Genomic DNA, 21,570 nt, shown 5'->3' on the forward strand with positions numbered 1-21,570 from the left:
GATGTTACTCTCTCTCTCTCTCTCCTTCTCTTTTGCTTCCTCAAATTTTTTGTTTTCTAAGAGAGAAAAAAAGAAATTTCATCACCAACCAGCCCAAACACTCATTAGGTAGCGTTAACTCACATATATACAGAATCAACCCATTTTTCAATGCTACACCAAAACCAATGCCTGTTTCAATGAGCAAGAGTAAAAGCATTTATTCTTTTATTCTTTTATTCTTCCTCCGACTCTGTTTAAACAAAATCGAAACTACAAAAATTTCAAAACGTTAAAAATATACACAAGTTATCAACATAGTTCCTCTCTTCACTCAATAATAATCATTACCTTCAACTTCACTATCAGTAAAAGCATCACTATCATCATCATCTCCACCAAACGCAGATTCACTCTCAACATCATAATCAGCCTCATTAAACTCTTTAAATCTATTTCTCTTCATTTCAACATCATCTTCATCGGCATTTGTACCTATTCCACCTTCACCAGTTGCTTTAGAATTGGTAAAACTTCCACTAATTGCAACTTTAGGCAGCACTTCGGCAGCAGCACCATTACTATTTGATGTTTGGTTGGAGTCATTAGTGGTGCCAGCACCTCCCTTTTCTTGTTCTTTATCCTCCTCTTCTTCCTCTTCCTCCTCATAATCTTCATCTTCCATTTCCTTCTCCTCTAAATCAATCTTCATTTCTTGTAAAATATCAAAACATTCACTCAATAAAGCACAAACAGCTCCTTGACCTTCAGGTACAGTTTGATGAATGATAAATTTACCATCTTTTCTTAAATTATCAATCGATCCCAATTTGAATTGGAAAGGATACAATTCTCGTAAATTATTCAATCCATCAACCCGTTTCAATTCCAATAAACATCTCTTGACTGTTTGTAATTGATTATGTATAGGTGCCAAACTTTCACTAACTGGTTCACTACTCTCCAATAACTTGTAAACTATTGAATAACATTTTCTCATCAAGTATAAAATCAATGTTTGATATTTCTTATATTTCCCCTTGGGAGTTTCACTGAATATTTTAATTCTTGCATCATCAATTCCCTTTAATGTCTTTTGATAATTGTATAAATCAGTTTCTCTTAATGTCCATCTTCTGGTCAATAAAATGTTTTCCAATGTTGACTTCATATCTTGTAAATTTTTATAAACTTGATCATATTGCTTCTTCAATTCAGAATTCTCATCATCAATTTCCAATTGTTCTAAAGCATAAGTTTCATCATGAATTAACAAGTCTGATATTAAATTGTTACAATCATCAATTAATCCATTAAGCACTGCTTGTATTGAATCCAACTTCTTCTCATCATTAACTTCAACACTATGGAATTTACCATCGGATTCATCACGTAATTTTTCAATTTGTTTCAATTCATTTCTATACTCAAGAAGCTTATTCTTAACTTGAGTCCGTTTAGCTTCATCACTAACTGTTTCTTCTTCTCCTTCTCCTTCGCCACCATTTCCTTCACTAGAGTCAGTAACAACATTCAACAATTTATGTCTTAAATCAATCAATTGGTGATAAATTGGTTCCAAATCATGAGGAATATTTTCAAAATTATCAACCAACTCTTTAAATAAATCTTCACACTTCATCAACTTGTTTCGTAATAAATTCTCCTCCATTTGATGATTTTGCAGCAACTTGGTGCTTGCAGCTCCTACACTTATTCCTTCTGCAGCTGCTGCTTCTGCCTCTTCTTCATCATCAGCAGCATATTTATCTTGACTTGATAGTATAATCTCACTAATTTCAGACAACCGTTGGCCAACAGGTTCTAAATCAGCCATGGTGTAAACTTTACATTCTTTCAAATGAGTCAATAACTTCATCACTGTACTTAAACTTGAATAAGTTGCAGGAGCAAACTTAATTAATCCACAAGTAACAAAACATAAACTCAACAATTGGAAAATATCATCAATTATGGAATCATTACTATTGGGTAAATCCAACTTCATTCCTTTCAATTCTTCATCTTTTCTAGTCAATTTCAATTCATTTATAGCATCAAGAAACGTATCATATAATGAATAAACTTGTTTCAGATCAATGTATTTATTTCGATTATTCTTAATCTCAAGTAAACTCTTGTAAAGTCCCATAAACTTTTCATAAAGTGAACGTTCATAAGATGGAACTGTAGGTTTACCTGAGGAAGAAGGTGACAAGGAGGAAGAAGCAGACGTGGGTGCAGTAGCAGCGGCAACAGCAGCAGCAGCAACAGTAGCAGGGGTGTGTTGTTTAGCTTGTCCTGAAGAAGATGTAGATGATTGACTAGTGGTGGGTGCCAATCCGGTTGCCAATCCGGTTGCCAATCCTGATGGAGTTCCTGGACGTGAGTGTGGGGTAACAAGATCAGAGGTAGTCATTTATATAAGTGGGAGTAGTACTGTGTGTGTATGTGTGTGTATATATGTCTTATCTAAGCCCAATTGGTCTTTGTGTATGTGTGTGGGGATGTGATCTTTATATATATATGTCTATTGGTTGTCTTGTTCTATACTTTTTTTTTCTGTGATGAAAAAACAGGTGAGATTTTTTTGAGGGTTTTATTTAATTTTAATTTTTAATTCTTTTTTTCTGCTGACATGATTTCCCTTTCTTGTCTGTCTGTCGGTTTTTAGTGCAGTTCCCGGAGTACAAATCATTCTCGGTCGGATAAAATAGGAAGAAACAAAAGTACTTAAATACAAATCAACTAATTAAGATGCATAGAGTACAGAAGAATGGGTTGGTATATGCAATATCGGTAATCGGTTATTACTCTATGTGCGTATACAAGCTCTATAAGTATCAAAAATAACTGAATATGCGCCTTCCTATATCAAATCATCAAACTCATCTTCATCGTCGTCGTCATCATCATCGTCATCATCGTCATCATCGTCGTCGTCATCCTCTCCTTCTTGTTCTGCAAGTTGGGCATAGTATTGAGCCAACGCATTTTGTGCTTCTTGATCTTTGAGATCGGTGTGGGGAACGTTATTGTTAAGTGATGCGTCTGCTGCTGTTGATGATGATGTAGTAGGCTCTGGAGTAGGCAATACTGAAGATACTTCTGTACCAGAACCATTTTTATCATCCAATTCACCATCCTTTCCTTCTTCCTTAACAGTTGTGTCGTTATTCTCTGCTTTAACTTTTGATTCTTCACCAATTGCCTCCTTCTTCTCTTCATCTTCTCCTTCTCCTATATCCTCCTTCATATAATCAACATTTTGTGAATTACCAACAGTACTATTTGAATGCCATGAAGGCAATGCATTTTGTTCCAATTTTTGTCTTCTTCTTTCCTTTTCCAATTGTTCTCGTTCATAATTTTCATCATTGGCAGTAATTGATACATGTAAAGTAGCTTGTGATCTTGCTGCTGCATTTTGTGAACTATTATTGGGATATCCTGATCTTGATTTAGAACTAATACGATTGGATAAAGTGTATTGAGCTGATGTGGTGGATTGTGCTGGGATTGCCTGTAATAATGAACTTTCAAAATCATTATCTTGAATTTGAGAATCATCAATAATTTTCAAGTATTTAATAATGGGATCAATTTGTAACATTAAATCTTCTAATTTTTCTTGTTTTAAAATGGCTTGTTGTGATGAATCATCTTCAATTAATACTCCTTGACATACATCACATACAAATTCAGTTTTATCTTCACTTAGTAATGATATGGCATCCAATTGTGAAACTTTTTTACCGCATCTAGGACATACATAACCCTGAGGATTACCAAAACTTGACATTTCTTGTTTTAAATGATTAACAATGGTGTGAACTTTCCATTTAATTGAATCAATAGCTTCAGTTATATGGATATAAAAATAAGTTCTCGTAACATATTTTTGTTGTCCATTATCTTCTCTTTGTATGTGGTTTATTAATAATCGATCTTCAACTAATCGATTACAAAGTGATCGTAACTCCTTACGTTTAATGCCAATTAAATGAATTAAATCATCTTCTGATAATACAGAATGACGTAATACAGCATCTAAGATCAAGACATATGGTGTGCTATAGAACCCTCTGCTGACAAACCTGATTAAAGACCTAACTGAATCGTCCATGAAAAAGACTAAAGATGGTATGATGAAGGACCAAAGTATTGAGGTGAGTTCAAAACTGGTAGAGGCTTGTGAGTTGAGATAATTTTTTTTTTCTCTCTCTCTATTTCATTCTGTTTTATTGAGCTATTCACGTGATCAAAGGTCGTGTGACTTTGGCTGATTTTGCAGACTATGTAAGTGACATAACATCATCAACTAGGATCGTAGTGAATAGTGTACGGAGTTAACGTAATACTAGTGGGTCCTCTGTTTACAAAGTAAGTAATAGTGTTTGACTGTATTAATGTGCTTTCTAGTGTTTTCATAATCTTCTTTTTTTGCATATGGACTCCAACAAAATGTGTAACTTTAGTTTGAATTGGTTGCTTAAGTCAAGTGATCTTAAGAATAACTCTACCGAATGGAGCCTAAGAGTGTAAGACAGTACAATGAGAGGTTGTTATTAGTGGTCAATCGTACTGTTTTGAACAAGATAAACATCACTTCTCTTTGTTTAGTAGTGGAAATAAGTTTTGCAGCCAAATGCGGCTTTTACAAATTAGGACACCACATTCAGAAATTTATAGAACCCAAGCTTATAGTAGTTTTCTTGGTTACTGATGTTGATATTAAAGTATCAGCACTTGGTGAGGAATATAAGTTTATTAAACAGAGATCTAGGTGTGTTGATGTGAGTATCAATACACGTGATATACCACATGATATACCACATAAGATAAGATAAGGCTGCTCAATTGTGATTACACATGAGATGAAATTTCTATCCTACTAATTGGTTGAAAATGAGGGGAGAACTATTTTTTTAAAAAATAAAAATTGTTTTTTTGAATTTCGCGTTTCCTTTATTTCTCGTGTTGTTTTGTGTAATGTAAGATATAATGGAAATAAGGCGTGTATATACGTTTCATGTGTGATTTTGTGTTATTTTTATATAATTTTTTTTTCGTGTCTTTTTTTTTTTTTTTATATACGCGTATTTCTACAATTTGCTAATAGAGAGAGAGAGAGATAGATTAGTTTTAAGTTTTTATGATTGCTAATTAGTTATATGATGAGTTTCTAAATACGATTGCTACCTATCTACATGTAACATTACATACCTAAGAGTATATTTGTATTATAAGATAAAAGATAGAACACGTCTTTTGTATTTTCTTCTTCATTTCTCTCTAAGGCAAAACTCACCACAATCAAAATTTCATCTTTTGGGTTCAAAGTATATATTATTACTATATTCTTTTACCTTAATCATATCCACTATATCTACCATATACCACATCTACTATATACTATATACTATATATATACAAGTCTCAATCCTTTCCTTTTCGCAACAATTTCAAAAACAATTTTGTGTATGGCTATAACGCATATCACACACAAACACCACCACCACCAAAGAAAAAAAATTTAACAAATTTAATATATTTCTTTTTTAAACCTTGCTTTTCAGCTTCTTTCTTCTTTTTACAACACACAGCACTACCAATAAAATACTAAATCATTATAACTCATCCATTCATCACCACTCATCAATTCACACTCATTCGTTCATCATCACCATTATTTTACTACTTTTTTAAAATTAGAGTTTTATTTCATTTTAGAAGCAAGCAGACCACAACTATCTCAAAAGTTAACGCCAAAAAAAGTTAAATCCCCCTTCATCAGACACACACATATCACGTCACGTCATTTGGTAATACTTTCTTTTTTGCTTTGTTTTTTTTTGCTTTTGACATCACAGAATTGGAGGTTTTCCAATCATGTCGTCATCTTCTTCAGTCACCAAGGATAACCCATCTGACAGACTTCCTTTGGTGGAATCTACAAATTACTGTGTAACAGCAACAGGAGGCTCTACTACTCCATTAGCTGCCACAACAACACCAACAAAGTTGACTAAAAATAAGCAACTTCCCACTTCTTTATCAAATCAAACACCTCCTGGTACAGCAAGTATCAATAATAATACTAGTCCCACTAAAAGAACCAATCAAGGAGCAACATTTGATGCTTTTGGGTTTAATACTCCCTTAAGAGCAACTCATTTGGATCCAAAAACTATATTGTCAAGTATAAACTATGATCTGAATATATTCAATATGCAATCAACTTATTTATCACCTGCTAGTTCTTCACCACAACACCAACAACAACTAACACAATCAAAACCAGAGTCACCACTTCCATTCATAGAAGAGCCAGAACAGGAAAATGGTTCACCACCAAATAAGAAAAAGAGGACCAAATCCATACCATCGAGGGATGAACAGACAGAAACCACCAATGTCACTGCCACCGCCAGTACCTCTACCTCCACCAGCAACAACAACAACTACAACAAACCATTCAGCTTATACTCCCAAGAAAAGCCCCCTTACTCATATGCCACACTCATTGGAATTGCTATATTATCTCAACCAGAGAAACGATTAACTTTATCAAATATTTATCAATGGATATCAGATACATTCAAGTTCTATAAAAAGGGAGATGTCGGTTGGCAAAACTCAATTAGACACAATTTGTCACTAAATAAAGCATTTGTTAAAGCTGAAAAATCCAAAGATGGTAAAGGTCATTATTGGCGTATTAAACCAGGTTTTGAAGAACAATTTTTGAAAAGCAGAAGTGTTAAAAAATCATCATATCATGAAGTAATGGATCAATTAAACTATGCAACAAAGATGAATGAAGCTATGGCAGCAGCTGCTGCAGCTGCGGATGCGGCTGCCACTGCGACCACAACGACTGACACTGCCTCTCAAACTTCCCCACCAACAACCAAAGACACCAATACCACTAACAACACATCCAAAAAGAGGAAAAGAAAGCAACCAATAATGTTAATGTCCTCACCTACTATACCTTGTAAGAAAGCAAGTGAAGAAGCCCACGATCTCATTGTATCTGAGGATAATGAAGACTACTATGGAGAGGAAGATATTACCATTTTGGATCCACCAATTAAAAAATTCAAATCACAACGAAATAGTAGTGATGAATCAGAAGAAGAAGAAGAAGAAGAAGGGGTGGAAGAACTGTTGTTACGTGCCTTGGGCAAACTGAAGTCTGGAAATGTTCAGCTACTGGATTTGCCATGGGCTTCAAACGCACCATATTCTGAATCACCATCTAAACTACCGCCAATTTCCCATCTTACAAATTCAGTGTTGTCAACTCCAAGCCGCAACTCAAGAAAAGCTAGCAGAAATGATAGCAGCAACAGCAGCAGCGGCAGCGGCAGTAGTACCAATGGAGGTAACAACATTCCGCAATTTCACATCACTGAATCACCGGAACATCCAATATATGCTGGTAAAAACTTGACATTCACTTCATCGTTCAGCTGCAATTCAAATTTCGAACTATCACCAATGAGAACAAGTGAAACTGGACCATTATTGGAACCAGTTACTCCAGCAAATAACAATGCAAAAGTATATGGAGGTCATCCTCAGATTGCTCAATTGGCACAACTGCAGCCACTGCTGGTTCTGCTGTCTACTCATTTGCAACATGCCAACAGTATATTTGGATCAAATTCAAAACAAATGTTTATATTCACAAGAACACCTAAATCTACAACTACACCACTACGCAGGACACCAACTACAAATTCCATTATATCATATCTTGAAGAATACTTTAGTCCATTGAATGATGCTAGTCACCTGCAGCTGCAACAACCCCAACAACAACAATTGCTGCAATTACTGCAGCTACTGCAGTTGCATTATGCCAATAATAACCTACATATTCCAGCACTGCATCCATTACACTATATTCAAACACCTCCAGCAGCTAGTGCAAATAGAGGAGGAGAAGCATCATCGTCAACAACTGCTGGCTCGGTATTGATGCAACTGACCTTGTTATCAGCTTCAACTTCATCGTCGTCGGACTCTTCTGTATCTGCCTCATCACATCTGAAGTTGAGTAATGTTGTTGCTAGCAGCAGCAGCAGCAGCAGCGACAAAAAGAAGAAAACGAGTGATATGAATAATAATGAGCTTGTGTCTGTCCAATCGAGTCCAATTTTGAAACGAGCATTCAATGAAAAGTCTAAAAGCAGGAGGTTAATTCAAGAGTTGGAGAAATTGCAACGTGAACTGTAGACTAATTAGTGAAGAAGGGAAGTTTTTGGAATGAGAAACAAAGGACTAGGAGGTTTAGGAAAGGTTTTGAGGTTAATTTTGATTAGATTGTAATATTATAATACAGGGATTTTCCTATTTAAACTAGCAACGTTACATTCTCTTCCCATCACAACGAAAATCTCTCTAAACTCTAATCACTCGAAGCACACCCACGACATCCACAAGTCACACATTCAACATCAACCTTATCATCCTGACCTCGTTTCAACAACTCCACTTTCGGAACACGACAAATACAAGTACCAGCACCTCCTGTGCCCATGATACACTGCGTACAGCATAGTCTCTCATAGCCCTGTTTCTTCCATTTAGCAATCAAGACAGCATCAACATAATCCTGCAACGTGAGCCAGGTATATAGCTCATCACTAATCTTGTGCCGTTTGTGCAAGTCATAGATGTATTTAGTTACGTCGTGGGTGATTTTGTAGATGGGCCATAGCGAGGTGGGTTTTGCTCCCGGTGGAAGATGCGACGTGGTATTGGTATTGGTATTGGTGCTGGTGCTTGTTGTTGCTGATTTTAGCTTTTGTTTGTATTTGAGTATCGTTGGTTCGATTTTGTCGTAGCCTGTTGGTGGCGGTGATGTTTTCTTGATCTTGAGTTTCGATTTGGTTGTTCGTGGCATGCAGTTTGTATGTGTAGAAAAGATAATAATGTGAAAGAAGATGTGTTTATGGTTGTAGGAGTTGTTTTTTTTTTTTTTTGCGCTTTTCTTTTGATGCTTTTGATTACGCAAACTTCAAAACTTTACTCTCTGTTTAATAAAAGAGCGGTAGAACAATTCGGTGCTTGTGATCTGGGTAAGTCGTTTCAATAGATATATATATATATATATAATGAAAGTTTGAAAAGAGTGTAAAAAAAAAGGAAAATAAAAAAAAAAAAAATATCGACAATGACAGGATTTGAACCTGTGCGGACAAAGTCCATCTGATCACTTGATTGAATGTGAAGACATACAAAAGTTCGAGTCAGACACCTTAACCACTCGGTCACATTGCCAAAATGACCACTAGGCCATCAAGCCTAATTTTTTTCAAATTTGAAACCCACTTTTTGGAACGAGTGCAAATTCGATCACGTTATCAAAACTAGGAAAACGGCTTATATTGCGCTCGAACATGTTTCTTATCTATTGTTGGTTTAATGAGTGGCTCTGTTGATATTAATGTATCTCCGAATTGTGCTAATTTCTATTTCCCTTGGTTTGGAACTGATGTATCTAACAATAATAATATTTTGCATTCCTTCTGACAAGAAAGCTTATGTTTTTTTTGCTGTACAATGAGGTATGAGCTTATTTATCAGTTAGGAGCATTAAGTAGTGGCTAATCAGTTTTTGAGAGAACGGTGGGTGGCATTCCTATGAAAAATGGTCTACTTGTGAAGTCTCTTTTCTTTTTTCTTGCAACTTTGGGCCAGCACAACTTCTAATCCTAGGACCTTTGATCACTAGGTCATTTCTTCCTGGAGATGATAGGTTGTAACAGTTATGATTTACTATGTATAAAATGACATTTTTTTGCTAATTGCGAAAGACAACAGTGAATTACAAATTGGAGAGCGATTTAGGATCATTTGTTATCCTTCTTTTGTGTATTCTGTTCTATGAAGCAGGTATTTGCATCATTATGGTTTGAATAAACATACAAGATATATTTTTGAAGAAAAGGTGGTGTGATTTGTAATTACGGTACTTTTTTTGATGGTCAAGAGAAAGTGTCTTTTTTTTGCAGTCAAATAATGACAAAATCAAATTCATATTAGCGGATGAGAAATAAGTTGATACCATGTCAGTCAAAAACAATCTCTTTTCAGTTACAATTCCAATCTCAACAGTGTTTCAGTTTATACCAAGAGAAGGAAAGGCTACTTGGGGCTGCAAATTAAAAAGAATTTTATATAATATCTTTTGATCTTCTGTTGTTTCTCTTTTTTTGCAGATTCAAAGTTTTATTCCAAAAGCTGCTTGGACCTTAACGTTTAGGGATTGGTCCCTATAGTTGCCTACTTTAACTCTTTTTTCTATTTAGTATCTTCATCTAGTGTAAAGCGTCATGTGCATACATGCGCATATATCTCCGCACTTTTTCCATGTCCGGGGAGCGAAAGAGAAAGCGCTTATTCATTCACCTCCGCTTTTTTTTTCTTAAACAGGCAATTGAAAGAGTATAAATATCCACAAGTTTTCTCCAAAAAGACTGAAAATACGACTAATAGTATACACTATATATATATAACAGAGTAACATGATTCAATTGAAGGGTAAAAATGCATTAATTACTGGTGGAAGTGCTGGGTTGGGTGCAGCAGTTGCCCACCAATTGGCAGCTGAAGGAGTCAATATTGCCATAAACTATGCCAACAATAAAGACAGAGCAGATTCATTAGCTAAAGAACTTGAAACTAAATATCCAGGTATTAAAACCACAGTTTTAAAAGCTGATGTTTTCAAAATTGATGAGTTGACGCAATTGGTTGAATCAACAGTTGAACAATTGGGTGGAATTGATATTTTGATTTCTAATGCTGGATGGACTAAGTTTATTGATTACACTGATTTGGATGGAATGGATGAAGAAGCATGGGATGGTACATTTAATGCCAATATTAAAGCTCATTATTTCTTGTTTAAAGCTGCTAAAAAGTATTTTGATGCTAATGAAGATGGTGGTGTTTTCATAGCTAGTGCATCAGTGGCTGGTCTTATTACTTATGGATCATCAATTCCTTATGCAGTTAGTAAAGCAGGATTGATTCATATGATTAAGTTTTTGGCCAAGACTCAAGGTCCTAAAGTGAGATTACATGCTGTTTGTCCTGGTTTACTTTTAACTGAGTGGGGGAAAAAGTTTCCCCAGGAAAAGATTGAGATGTCTAAACTGAAGTCACCAATTGGACAAGTTACTGATGTTGAGGAATGTGCTTCTCATTATGTGTTGTTGAGTAAGTTGTCTACATCTACTGGTACAATTGTTGGTATGGATGCTGGTATATCGTTGTAAGAGAGGGGAAGCAAATAAGAATATATTATTACTTTGATAGACAAATTGAGGTGTAATGTAATTAGTAGAGTCAAGTAATAAGGTTATGAATGGATTAACACATAAAGTCACGTGCACTCTTGTTGGTTTTGTAAATTACATCATCATCCACAATAACAACTTCTTCTTTACGTAATCAATGACGCGTTTTGTGTATCTTTCAAAAATTTCTTTTTTTTTTTTTTATATGCAGTTTGTGTACTGATGAAAATTTCTTTTTCTTTCTTTCCTTCAAAGGGAATATACACTTTTCTCAGAGAAGAGGTCTTTTGTTTTTTTTTGGCTAGTTATATGTATGTTATGTTTGGATATATATCTGAGTATATGATGGGAAGTTAAATAAATAGAAAAAGAGAGAGACCAGCAATATCTCCTACTCTTTTTTTTTTGAATTTTTCAGGAACAAGAGAATGAAGATATATACGATGATGAAAGGGCTGTAGCAAGTGTTTTATTTTTGTAATACTGCATATAAATTGAGATGAAACGTTCTATTTAAATCTTGATTTTGTGTACATATACTCGAGTAGTGGTAGTAGTAGCAATTGTAACAATAGGAAACAAAAACAATAGTAACAATTAGTAACGAAGGATTTGAGGAATGAGGAATGAGTAGTGAACACTATGTACAAACTAAGGGGGAGGGGCGATGCAAACACAGAAAAAATTTACAACACATTTTACAACAACACATTTCATACTACACTACACACTCATCACTACACACTCATCACTACACACTCATCACTACACTCATCACTACACTCATTCTATATACCCCTCTCTATCTTCACGCCAACTACAAGTGTGACTTTTTGTTTTTTTAAAGTTTTTATTTTAGAGAAAAAGAGTGTGACCAATTCATTTCCTTTGCAGCAACCAAACTAATCAACCAGAATCACAATTGATCAAAACAAATCAACAGGTTATACTTAGCAATCAGAAGCAACCAAAAAGAAACAGACAACATTTATCTTTGCTTGTTGAATATAAAAACAGGAATCAAATCGAGTCACCCACACATCTCCTAAAATACTAGATATTCCCAACAATGGCTGTTGCTACTAGTACACAGTCTACTTCAACAGTAGTATCCACCTTAGTGGCAAACATTGTATTATTTGGTATATTCATCACTTGTTTTATCTTGTTGCGTTTGAAATTTAAACGTATTTACAGTCCTAAATCATCGTTTAATTTAGTACCAGAAGAAAAGAAACCAGAACCACTACCTAAGGACCCTTTTAGATGGATTTTCATTCTTTTAGCTAAACCAGAATCATTTATATTACAACAAGCTGGTTTGGATGGTTATTTCTTTTTAAGATATTTGAAAATATTTGGTTATTTATTTGGTTTTGGTTTATTAACTTGGATCATATTGTTACCAATCAATGCTTCAAATGGTAATCACTTGAAAGGATTTGATCAATTATCAATTGCCAATATTAAAAATGAAGATAGATATTATGCTCATGTTTTCATTGGTTGGATTTGGTATGGAGCCATCATTTATGTCATTTATCGAGAATTGTTCTTTTATAATTCATTAAAGAATGCTGTATTGTCTACTCCAAAATATGCCATGAGTTTACCTGGAAGAACGGTTATTTTCCAATGTGTTCCTGACTCTTTATTGGATGGTAAACAAGTTTTCAAAATCTTTAATGGTGTTAAACGTATTTATGTTTCAAGAACAAATAAACAATTGGAAGATGCTGTCAATGCAAGAGCAGCAATGGTTAATCGATTGGAAATTGCTGAAAATAAATTGTTAAAATTGGCTGTTAAAAACAAGAAAAAGGCTGATAAAAAGGGTATTACTTTGGAGCCAGCAGATGAAATTAGTGCTTATGTACCAGAAAAGAAACGTCCTAGCTTTAGAGCAAATGGTCTTTTCAAACCAAAAGTTGACACCATTAGATATTGTCAAGAACAGATTCCAATTTTAAATAAAAAAGTTCGTGAATTGCAAAAGAAATTTAGACATTCGCAACCAAATAACTCACTTTTTGTCGAATTTGTTGATCAATATCATGCTCAATTGGCTTTCCAATCAGTTGTTCATCATAATCCACTTCGTATGACACCAGCTTATATTGGGGTTGCACCAAGTGATGTTCAATGGAGAAACTTGCGTATATTTTGGTGGGAAAGATTGACTAGAAGATCATTGGCTTTTGCAGCGATTGTTGCTGTCATTATATTCTGGGCAGTTCCAGTGGCATTTATTGGTGTTATTACCAATTTTAATTACTTGACTAATGGATTACCTTGGTTAAGGTGGATTAAACGTTTACCAAGCCAATTGTTGGGTATCGTTACTGGTATTTTACCAACAGCTTTGCTTTCCATTTTGAACACCCTTTTGCCAATGTATATTCGTGCCATGGCTAAAGTTGCTGGTGCTATATCAAATCAAAGTATTGAATTGTATACTCAACTGGCTTATTTTGCATTTCTTCTTGTTAACAGTTTTCTTGTTACTGCATTGGCTTCATCAGCAACAGCAACAGTTACTAAAATTGTTGAGGATCCAACATCTGCATTACAGCTTTTAAAATCCAACTTACCATTATCATCCAACTTCTACATTTCATACTTGACTTTGCAAGGTATGACTATAGCTGGAGGTTCATTGTTTCAAGTTGTTGGATTGTTTTTGTATTACATCTTGGGGTACATTTTTGATAACACCGCTCGTAAAAAATGGAATAGATTTAGTGGGTTAGGAACTGTTGCTTGGGGAACGGTTTTCCCACTTTTCACTCAATTAGCCACCATCACTTTAGCATACTCAATGATTTCACCATTGATTATTGCCTTTGCATTAATTGGATTTGCTTTAATCTATCTTGCATACAGTCACAACATTTTGTATTGTTTTGTTGAGGGTCCCGATACCAGAGGTGAACATTACCCAAGAGCATTGTTTCAAACTTTTACTGGTATCTACCTTGGTCAATTGGTCTTGCTCGCCATCTTTGCAGTTGGTAAAGGTTGGGGACCAATTGTATTACAAGCCATTGCTGTTATCGCCACAGTTTTCATTCATATCAATCTTTTGAAATCATTTAGTCATTTGATGCAAGTTGTTCCTATGGATGCGATGCGTGCATTGGATGGTGTGTCTCAAACATGTTCATTCAAGGGAGAATCCGAATTTAAACATCGTGTTCTTGAAAGGAAGAGACATGAAAATGATCCAAGGTTTGAAAAGAAGTTTCTTGCTGAACAACAAGAGGAGGAAATAACTAAACAAAAAGTTCTTGAAAAAGTTCGTCAATATGACCCAGAAACTGAAATTGGCACATCCAACATATCAGTTGTGCCATTATTAGCCGATCGTGATATGAAGTCAACGAAATCTGAAAATTTTTTGATTAGATTTATTCGACCAGATGTGTTTCTCAACTTCCGTCACGTGAAAAAGTTGATTCCAGCAACATACCATGTCGAGCCTGACATGACTGATGACAAGCATGCTTATGATGCACCAGCCATTTCTGCCAAGTGTCCTGGAGTTTGGATTCCTAGAGATCCTATGGGGTTGTCAGAGTTGGAAATTAAACAGTTGTCCAGTGTTGTTGATATTAGTGATGAAAATGCTGGGTTTAATGAAAAGGGTAAGATTCAGTTTTTAGGTGAACCTCCAAACTAGGGCATTATAGATGTAAATAGAGAATGGACGAAGAAGGAGGAGAATTTAATAGACATGAAAAGAGAAAGAACTGTGCTGAAACGATGAGTAGTCTTCAACTACGAAATAGAGTTTGATCTCCTTCTATAGCCGAGGGTGTTTTTCTTAATCTCCGCTCAATAGAAAACATGGAAAAAAAAAAAAAAATAAAATAATAATACTCTTCGTCAGGTTATTTTTATTACCCCACTTGAAAATTGCTTTCCTCCATCATATATAAAAAAAAAATAGATTATGATTAGATTATCAGTTCCTAAATCAATACTATCTAACTTAACATCATCTACTAAAGTATCCACAACCATGTCATCACAATTACCTACTACTAGAGCTGCATTAGCCAGACTTTCATTGACTAATCAACACCTCCAATTATCACGTACAAATGCCACAACTAGCACCAGCACTACACCAGCACCAGACTCACAAACTACCATCAAGACCACATCGAGTGCACCATTGGTTATCCCTACTGGACAAGGGACCAAGTACACTGCCACTTACGCCAACTATGCCACCAGCAGCGACTCGGGAAAAATCCTTTCTTATTTCCATGATATCCCGCTCGATTTAAACCCAGAGACTAAAGAAGCCAACTTTATTTGTGAGATACCTCGATGGTCGAATGCCAAGTTTGAGATTGCTACGAAATTACCTGGTAATCCGATTATTCAAGACACCAAGAATGGTAAAGTACGATTTGTCAAGAACTTGTTCCCTTATCATGGGTATATCCACAACTATGGTGCATTTCCACAAACTTGGGAAGATCCATTCGAACAACATTACAACTTGTATGGAGATAATGATCCATTAGACGTGTGTGAAATTGGCTCTAATGTATTGAGCACGGGTGCTGTTAAAAGAGTCAAGATTTTGGGATCCTTAGCATTAATCGATGATGGAGAAATGGATTGGAAAGTAATTGTAATTGATACCGCTGATGAATTGGCTCCATTTGTGAATGACGTGAAGGATGTGTTTGAATTGTGCCCGGGGTTATTGGAAGCTACGAGACAATGGTTTAGAGATTATAAATTGGCTGATGGGAAACTGGTGAATGCGTTTGCTTTTGATGGACAGTACAAGTCGGCTTTGGAGACGGTTAAGATTGTGCAAGAGTGTAATTTGAGTTGGCGGAATTTAGTTGATGGGAAAGTAAACTCATCGAATAAGGAGAAATTGCCTTGTATTTTGAATACTAGTTTGGAGAATACCCCGGGCCTTGTTGAGGATTTTGAAATCAAGTTGAAGAAATCAGTTGAACCGGATGGAGAGATTCCTGTTGATACGCATAAAAACTACTACTTCAAAAATAATTGAAAAAAAGTAAATACCTCCTTGTTTATATTTCTAATTAACCTATGACAACATATTTTTCATTTCTCTAATATCTTCAAACACTCTTTTCACAAACTCATCATACCGTTCATCTCCTCGATCAATAATCAATTTCTCTTCCGGTGTACTAGCAATGATTCTCGATGTAAGGAATTTAGGATGCTTAAGCAAATTATCAATACAATCAATAAAATCATCTCGATTCGATTCTGAGTCCAAACCTGGTAAGATTCTCATATCAACAATCGTTGAATCATCATCATCATCATCAACAACATCATCATCGACGTTGTCGTTCCCTGCTTCATCTTTATCATGACCACGACCATGATTACCTTCTTTCCCTTCGTTTATTCCCTTTTGCCTCTCCATCGAACTCGTATACTCTGGCATTGTCGAATTCAAATAATCACCCACATTCATCGCTTTCAATAAATTATAAATCACCAAAATTTGATTCGTTTCATAGATGGCACCACTAGATATCTTTAAACTTGAAGAATCCTGACCCCAACTCAATATACAATGTTTAATCTGTTTAGCAAATAATTGTAAAGCAACCACAATTTCCGGAACTATTGATGGTCCCAATTTCGAAATACTGGCAATTACAATTGGCAAAATTCCATCAATCCATAATCGATAATGCTTGGCATCATTTTGCACTGATAATCCACCTGCTCGAATTGGTCGTGATATGGGACTTTCCAATAATGTCACATAAAGACCCGATGAAACTATTGAATGGGCCACTGTATCAATCGCCATTAGTTCCATCAAATACAGTAAACTCATTTGAGCGAATGCAAATTGGTCACCTATATCAATAGAATAGGAAATGGTGTATACATTCAACAATGTCTTTATCATATCGGCATTCTTGACTGATGTTGTGATTCCTTGAGTTAACAATGGTTCATTGGGCTTAAATGCAATAAACACTTTCAAAATTGACAAGATTAGTTGTAAATCATCAAATTTTTCACCAAGTTTATAACGAGGTAAATCATGTTCATTGTTGTTATTGTTGCTCCTTTTGAGCAAAAATACATCTTTTTGCAACTCAACTGATAACGATTTCACACCGTTGATAATAATCGCATCAAACAAATCTTGAAATAAGCTTAAATGACCAACAATAGATTTCGACTCAGAATGAACTTCAATCATCTTCAATGCACAATAAACAATACGCAATAAAGGTCGATAATTTCCCTTTGATGCCACCAAATCAGTAATAAAATTCAAACTAGTTGATGATAGCAATGTACTTGTACTTTTAACAATTTCAAAAATCAATAATGACTTGCCATGGTATGTCGCCTGTTTCCCATTGAAAAATGAGTACATGATATAAAATGCAAGTTCAATTCGATCGAAATAGATTTGACGAAACTGTTCCGAGGGAATGTTTTCAACAATATCAATCTTCAACAAGAAATCAACTAATTCCAACAATTCAACATTCAATGGTCCTTGATATCGACGACAGAAACTGGTCAATAATGTACCAAATGACTTGGCAGCAGTGAATTGAGCCATCAAGTATTGGCTGTTTACACTCGATGCAATCACTTGTTCTCTAATATTGTTCCATGACCCATGGTGTTGGAATAAATGGTCCATAAATTCAAGATTGTAGATGGAATTGAAACCAATGGTGTTTGGCTTGTTCATAGAAGTTGTGAAATTTGCAAGTTCAAGCTTGGGGAATGAGTTTTTGAACGAGGCTTCCAATTCACCGTGTAAGGAATGCTGGTAATGTTTAATTTCAAATTTTTGCTTAGCAGCATCAATAAAGCTTGTTGAGTTGAGAAATTCCACAATTTGGTCACGACATTTTTCATTCTTGGTGGTGAACAAATACAATGCAAGAATATCAGCAATCCTTGCAACCAAAACCAATTCATAGCATCGACTTATAAACTCATCAAGCGATTTTGGAGCATCAGTTACTTGCACCTTGACTCTTTCAATTAAAATCAGAACAAATTCCTCATCAAACTTAGTTTCTTTAGCTGTGGTCCACGAATTGCACGACAATGCAATAGCATCAATCAAATGTACATTGACAAAGTTTGGATAATACTTCATTTCTCTTACACTTTTCTTCAAAATTTGTACAACTGACTCATTTGAGTCTGCCAGTGAGTCATTTGGCTCTTTGGATATAGGGAATGCATTCTTGCCTGTGTTGAACAACACTATAAGTCCTTCTTGTCGACTGCTCATTACCGCACAGATGAACTCACTCAATGCAATCTTCAAATCATAATCATCCAATGTATTCTTCAAGCAGGAAACTATCGACAGCTTCAATACTTGTGCTTCAAAATGTCCCAAATGAGACAACAATGAAGGCGTTGGTTCATTCTCCCATGCAGCACCAATAACACTACTTAATAACTTAATGGAAATCAATTTGTACGACTCAGTGGTGGCAAAAATTGTCACCAAGTTTGCTGCTTTCTCGAACAATGTTTTTTCCAAAGCCAGTGGTGCCATTTTCAAACTATGACGCAATGTAATGACCAACTCAGCAAATGAAAATGCACGCGAAATCCATCTGTTGAACCAAACTCCAGATACGTCAGTTAGTTCAAACAAATCAGTGTGAAATGTGACTGATTCGACAACATTGAGTATTGGCAAAATTGTTCTTGCGGAACTGGCATCGGTCGTCAAAAAGCAATTCAACAAATACCGACTTCCTTTAGAAAATACTCTGGTGAGCTTTCTCTCGGGGACAGATTCTTTTTCAATTCCATATGTTGATGTCAAAATGGCGGTAAACAAATCCAACAATGAGCTACCGAGATGGAACCTATCATAAACATGAGCGAAATGACAACGTGAGAAATTTTCAAACAAAAACACCAGATGAGAAGTAAATTGATAAATGATATCTTCTCTCGACTTCTCCAAAATAGCTTCATGCAGAATACAATCTCTAGTCAAGGCATTGGCAAATTGAACAAGTGCTAATGAAAAACGAAAATCACCATTGACCATTTCCACAGCTCCAAAAATCGTTGAAGCTAAACCTTCTTTGCCGTCACGAGTAAACAATAAAGATTTGGATAAATATGCCCATATTCTATTCGCTATAATTGGCAACAATTGCGACAACAATTTCAACACGGTGGACAGGATGGCAATATTTCTTGTATGCAAGGATTGGTCAAAAATGCGAAGGATTATGCCCACTATATCTGAATCATCAGTGTACGCAGACATGGACTCCATCATCAACTTGACTTCGTCTTCTCCACAATCCGTCAGAACACTCGTCATCAAATTAAAAATATCTAGAATCAACTCTTCCTTAGTCTCATCAATACTGACAACTCCCTTGGATATATTGTAAAGCACTCTTCCAATAAAAGCCCATCCATTATATTCATGCAAAAAGGTCACCAATACTTGATCTGGATTTGCAGCAGGCAATATTTTTGCTCTAGTGCCTGAGGTCAAAGCCATTGCAAGCTTCTTATTTGATTCAAACGGAGGAAACAAACTTACTCCATCAGTGAGCTTGACCAACTCGGGATTCTGATCGTCAATTTGGTACAATTTATCAAAATGGTCTCTATTGTAGACTTCAATATATGATTTCAAATCGTTAAACTCGTGTAATGCAAAATCGCCATTAACAGAAGCGAGTTTAATATACGGCGACAACAAAAGGGGAAACTTAGCCCTAGCAATAATAAGTGCTTCAATTGTCGCTTCGTTATTGAAAAACTTTTCCACAACATTGTTTGGACAGCTTCTAATGATATTGGTGATAGTGCCAGTGATTTCTGGTGTGAGCTCTAGCAATGGAATGGATGCTGTAATAACCGACGACAACACAGTTGAGTATAATTTGTCAAACTTTACCCTCTCATTCAAATCCTTCAATGCAGCAAAAACATTCAAAGATAAGCTCTTGTTATTGCATTGGTTCACGAGGCCGTCTAATTCTGACACAGAGAACTTCGATTCAAATGATTTAGCAGCTGAAGATGTTGGGTACTCTTGATAAAAATAAGACTTTCTCAAAAGGATTATACTCCAGCAGTAGATTAAAACTGCATTGTTGTTGTAATCACTTGTAATGACATCATTGACGAATGAAAATACGTCCAAATCGGATACATATGAGCCAATATCATCATCGTTAGAGTCGTACGCACTATCAAGATCAAGAAACTCGATAGATATCACAGTAAACAAAGCCTGAATTAATTCAAATGATTCAGGGTATTGCAAATGAGGACCCAAAGCAATAGAAAAGTTGGTTTGTTGCATCAACTCAAACCATTGCTTTACCAAATCTTTTGTGATTAGTGGATTCTGAGCAGAAACTTCAATCAAAACTCTGCATGAATCAATGCAGAATAACACCAACTCATTGAAGATAGTGCCATCTATACTTTTCGACAATCCCGTTTTGTATGATTCGTTGACAATGGAGTTTAAGGTTTCTTGGACAGACTTGATCAACTTCTCAATATAATCCTTAGACAAAAACAACTCCTTACCGATATTTCTAATCACGGAAGACGTGGATGGATTTGTTTTATTACTCAAAGCCTCTCTGGCAATCTTTAAAACTGTTCTTCTTTCTCGTAGTATGTTGGAAATGTATAGCTCTATTCTTTCGTTATCCAATTGTGCTACCCTATCGTCATTCAACTTGCTCTTGAAATTCAATTTAAGTGCAGTCTTTGGTGGAACTTTTTTACAAACTTGATCAATGGTTCTAAGAATTTCTTTGAAATCCAAGTCAAGATACTTTTGGATCAACTCAGCATCTTTTATATTCTGCTGGGTGATGCCAGTGTATAGTATTCCACGCACAGATATTTCCTTAGTGTCAATCTTGGCCGTTGTTGATTTATCAGCAGTGTATGGTGATGGAGTCAATATGACATCTTTGAGAAGTAACAAGTATTCGTCCAATGCTTCTGAGATGTACGGATCTTGACAATCATTGATCAAGGCCAACACATTTTCAAGAGTCCAATACTGTGTGGGCTGAATAGGTTTAAGTGGGAAAGAATTTGATCCCAACCCAGTAACAGACATTGTGGTAGATGGCATGTAGTAATTTGATTCACAATGTCCACTGTTTAAACGATGTTCTTCTTTGCTGCAGTTCGAAGAGGTTTCGCAGTTCTTTTTTTTTTTTTTCTTTTTCGTTTTGTTTACCATTTTTAACACACCTAT

The 21,570-nt window shown here is 35.5% G+C and overlaps 8 protein-coding genes across 8 annotated transcripts; 4 read left to right on the forward strand and 4 right to left on the reverse strand. All coding sequences in view use genetic code 12, as the record gives it.

The window, feature by feature from the left end:
- Nucleotides 1-313: 313 nt before the first annotated feature.
- On the reverse strand, nucleotides 314-2,398 carry I9W82_000218 (uncharacterized protein; the record flags this gene model as incomplete). Its single annotated transcript, XM_067691006.1, has 1 exon — nucleotides 314-2,398. One exon carries the CDS (start codon nucleotides 2,396-2,398, stop codon nucleotides 314-316), a length of 2,085 nt encoding a protein of 694 aa, XP_067550244.1.
- Nucleotides 2,399-2,848: 450 nt separating this feature from the next.
- On the reverse strand, nucleotides 2,849-4,105 carry TFA1 (transcription factor TFIIE subunit; the record flags this gene model as incomplete). Its single annotated transcript, XM_067691017.1, has 1 exon — nucleotides 2,849-4,105. The coding sequence occupies one exon, from the start codon at nucleotides 4,103-4,105 to the stop codon at nucleotides 2,849-2,851; it is 1,257 nt and encodes a 418-aa protein (XP_067550245.1).
- A 1,766-nt stretch (nucleotides 4,106-5,871) lies between these two features.
- On the forward strand, nucleotides 5,872-8,226 carry HCM1 (Hcm1p; the record flags this gene model as incomplete). Its single annotated transcript, XM_067691029.1, has 1 exon — nucleotides 5,872-8,226. The coding sequence occupies one exon, from the start codon at nucleotides 5,872-5,874 to the stop codon at nucleotides 8,224-8,226; it is 2,355 nt and encodes a 784-aa protein (XP_067550246.1).
- Nucleotides 8,227-8,398: 172 nt separating this feature from the next.
- Nucleotides 8,399-8,896, reverse strand: BUD31 (U2 snRNP complex subunit; the record flags this gene model as incomplete). The annotated part of the gene is made up of 1 exon (XM_067691040.1): nucleotides 8,399-8,896. One exon carries the CDS (start codon nucleotides 8,894-8,896, stop codon nucleotides 8,399-8,401), a length of 498 nt encoding a protein of 165 aa, XP_067550247.1.
- A 1,624-nt stretch (nucleotides 8,897-10,520) lies between these two features.
- On the forward strand, nucleotides 10,521-11,276 carry I9W82_000222 (SDR family NAD(P)-dependent oxidoreductase; the record flags this gene model as incomplete). Its single annotated transcript, XM_067691051.1, has 1 exon — nucleotides 10,521-11,276. One exon carries the CDS (start codon nucleotides 10,521-10,523, stop codon nucleotides 11,274-11,276), a length of 756 nt encoding a protein of 251 aa, XP_067550248.1.
- A 1,090-nt stretch (nucleotides 11,277-12,366) lies between these two features.
- I9W82_000223 (uncharacterized protein) lies at nucleotides 12,367-14,976 on the forward strand (the record flags this gene model as incomplete). Its single annotated transcript, XM_067691062.1, has 1 exon — nucleotides 12,367-14,976. The coding sequence occupies one exon, from the start codon at nucleotides 12,367-12,369 to the stop codon at nucleotides 14,974-14,976; it is 2,610 nt and encodes an 869-aa protein (XP_067550249.1).
- Nucleotides 14,977-15,318: 342 nt separating this feature from the next.
- Nucleotides 15,319-16,338, forward strand: I9W82_000224 (inorganic diphosphatase; the record flags this gene model as incomplete). The annotated part of the gene is made up of 1 exon (XM_067691073.1): nucleotides 15,319-16,338. The coding sequence occupies one exon, from the start codon at nucleotides 15,319-15,321 to the stop codon at nucleotides 16,336-16,338; it is 1,020 nt and encodes a 339-aa protein (XP_067550250.1).
- A 39-nt stretch (nucleotides 16,339-16,377) lies between these two features.
- NUP188 (Nup188p) lies at nucleotides 16,378-21,444 on the reverse strand (the record flags this gene model as incomplete). Its single annotated transcript, XM_067691084.1, has 1 exon — nucleotides 16,378-21,444. One exon carries the CDS (start codon nucleotides 21,442-21,444, stop codon nucleotides 16,378-16,380), a length of 5,067 nt encoding a protein of 1,688 aa, XP_067550251.1.
- Between the last annotated feature and the right edge of the window lie 126 nt (nucleotides 21,445-21,570).

Source organism: Candida metapsilosis (assembly GCF_017655625.1).
Source record: "Candida metapsilosis strain BP57 chromosome Unknown scaffold1, whole genome shotgun sequence".
NCBI lineage: Eukaryota > Fungi > Ascomycota > Pichiomycetes > Serinales > Debaryomycetaceae > Lodderomyces > Lodderomyces metapsilosis.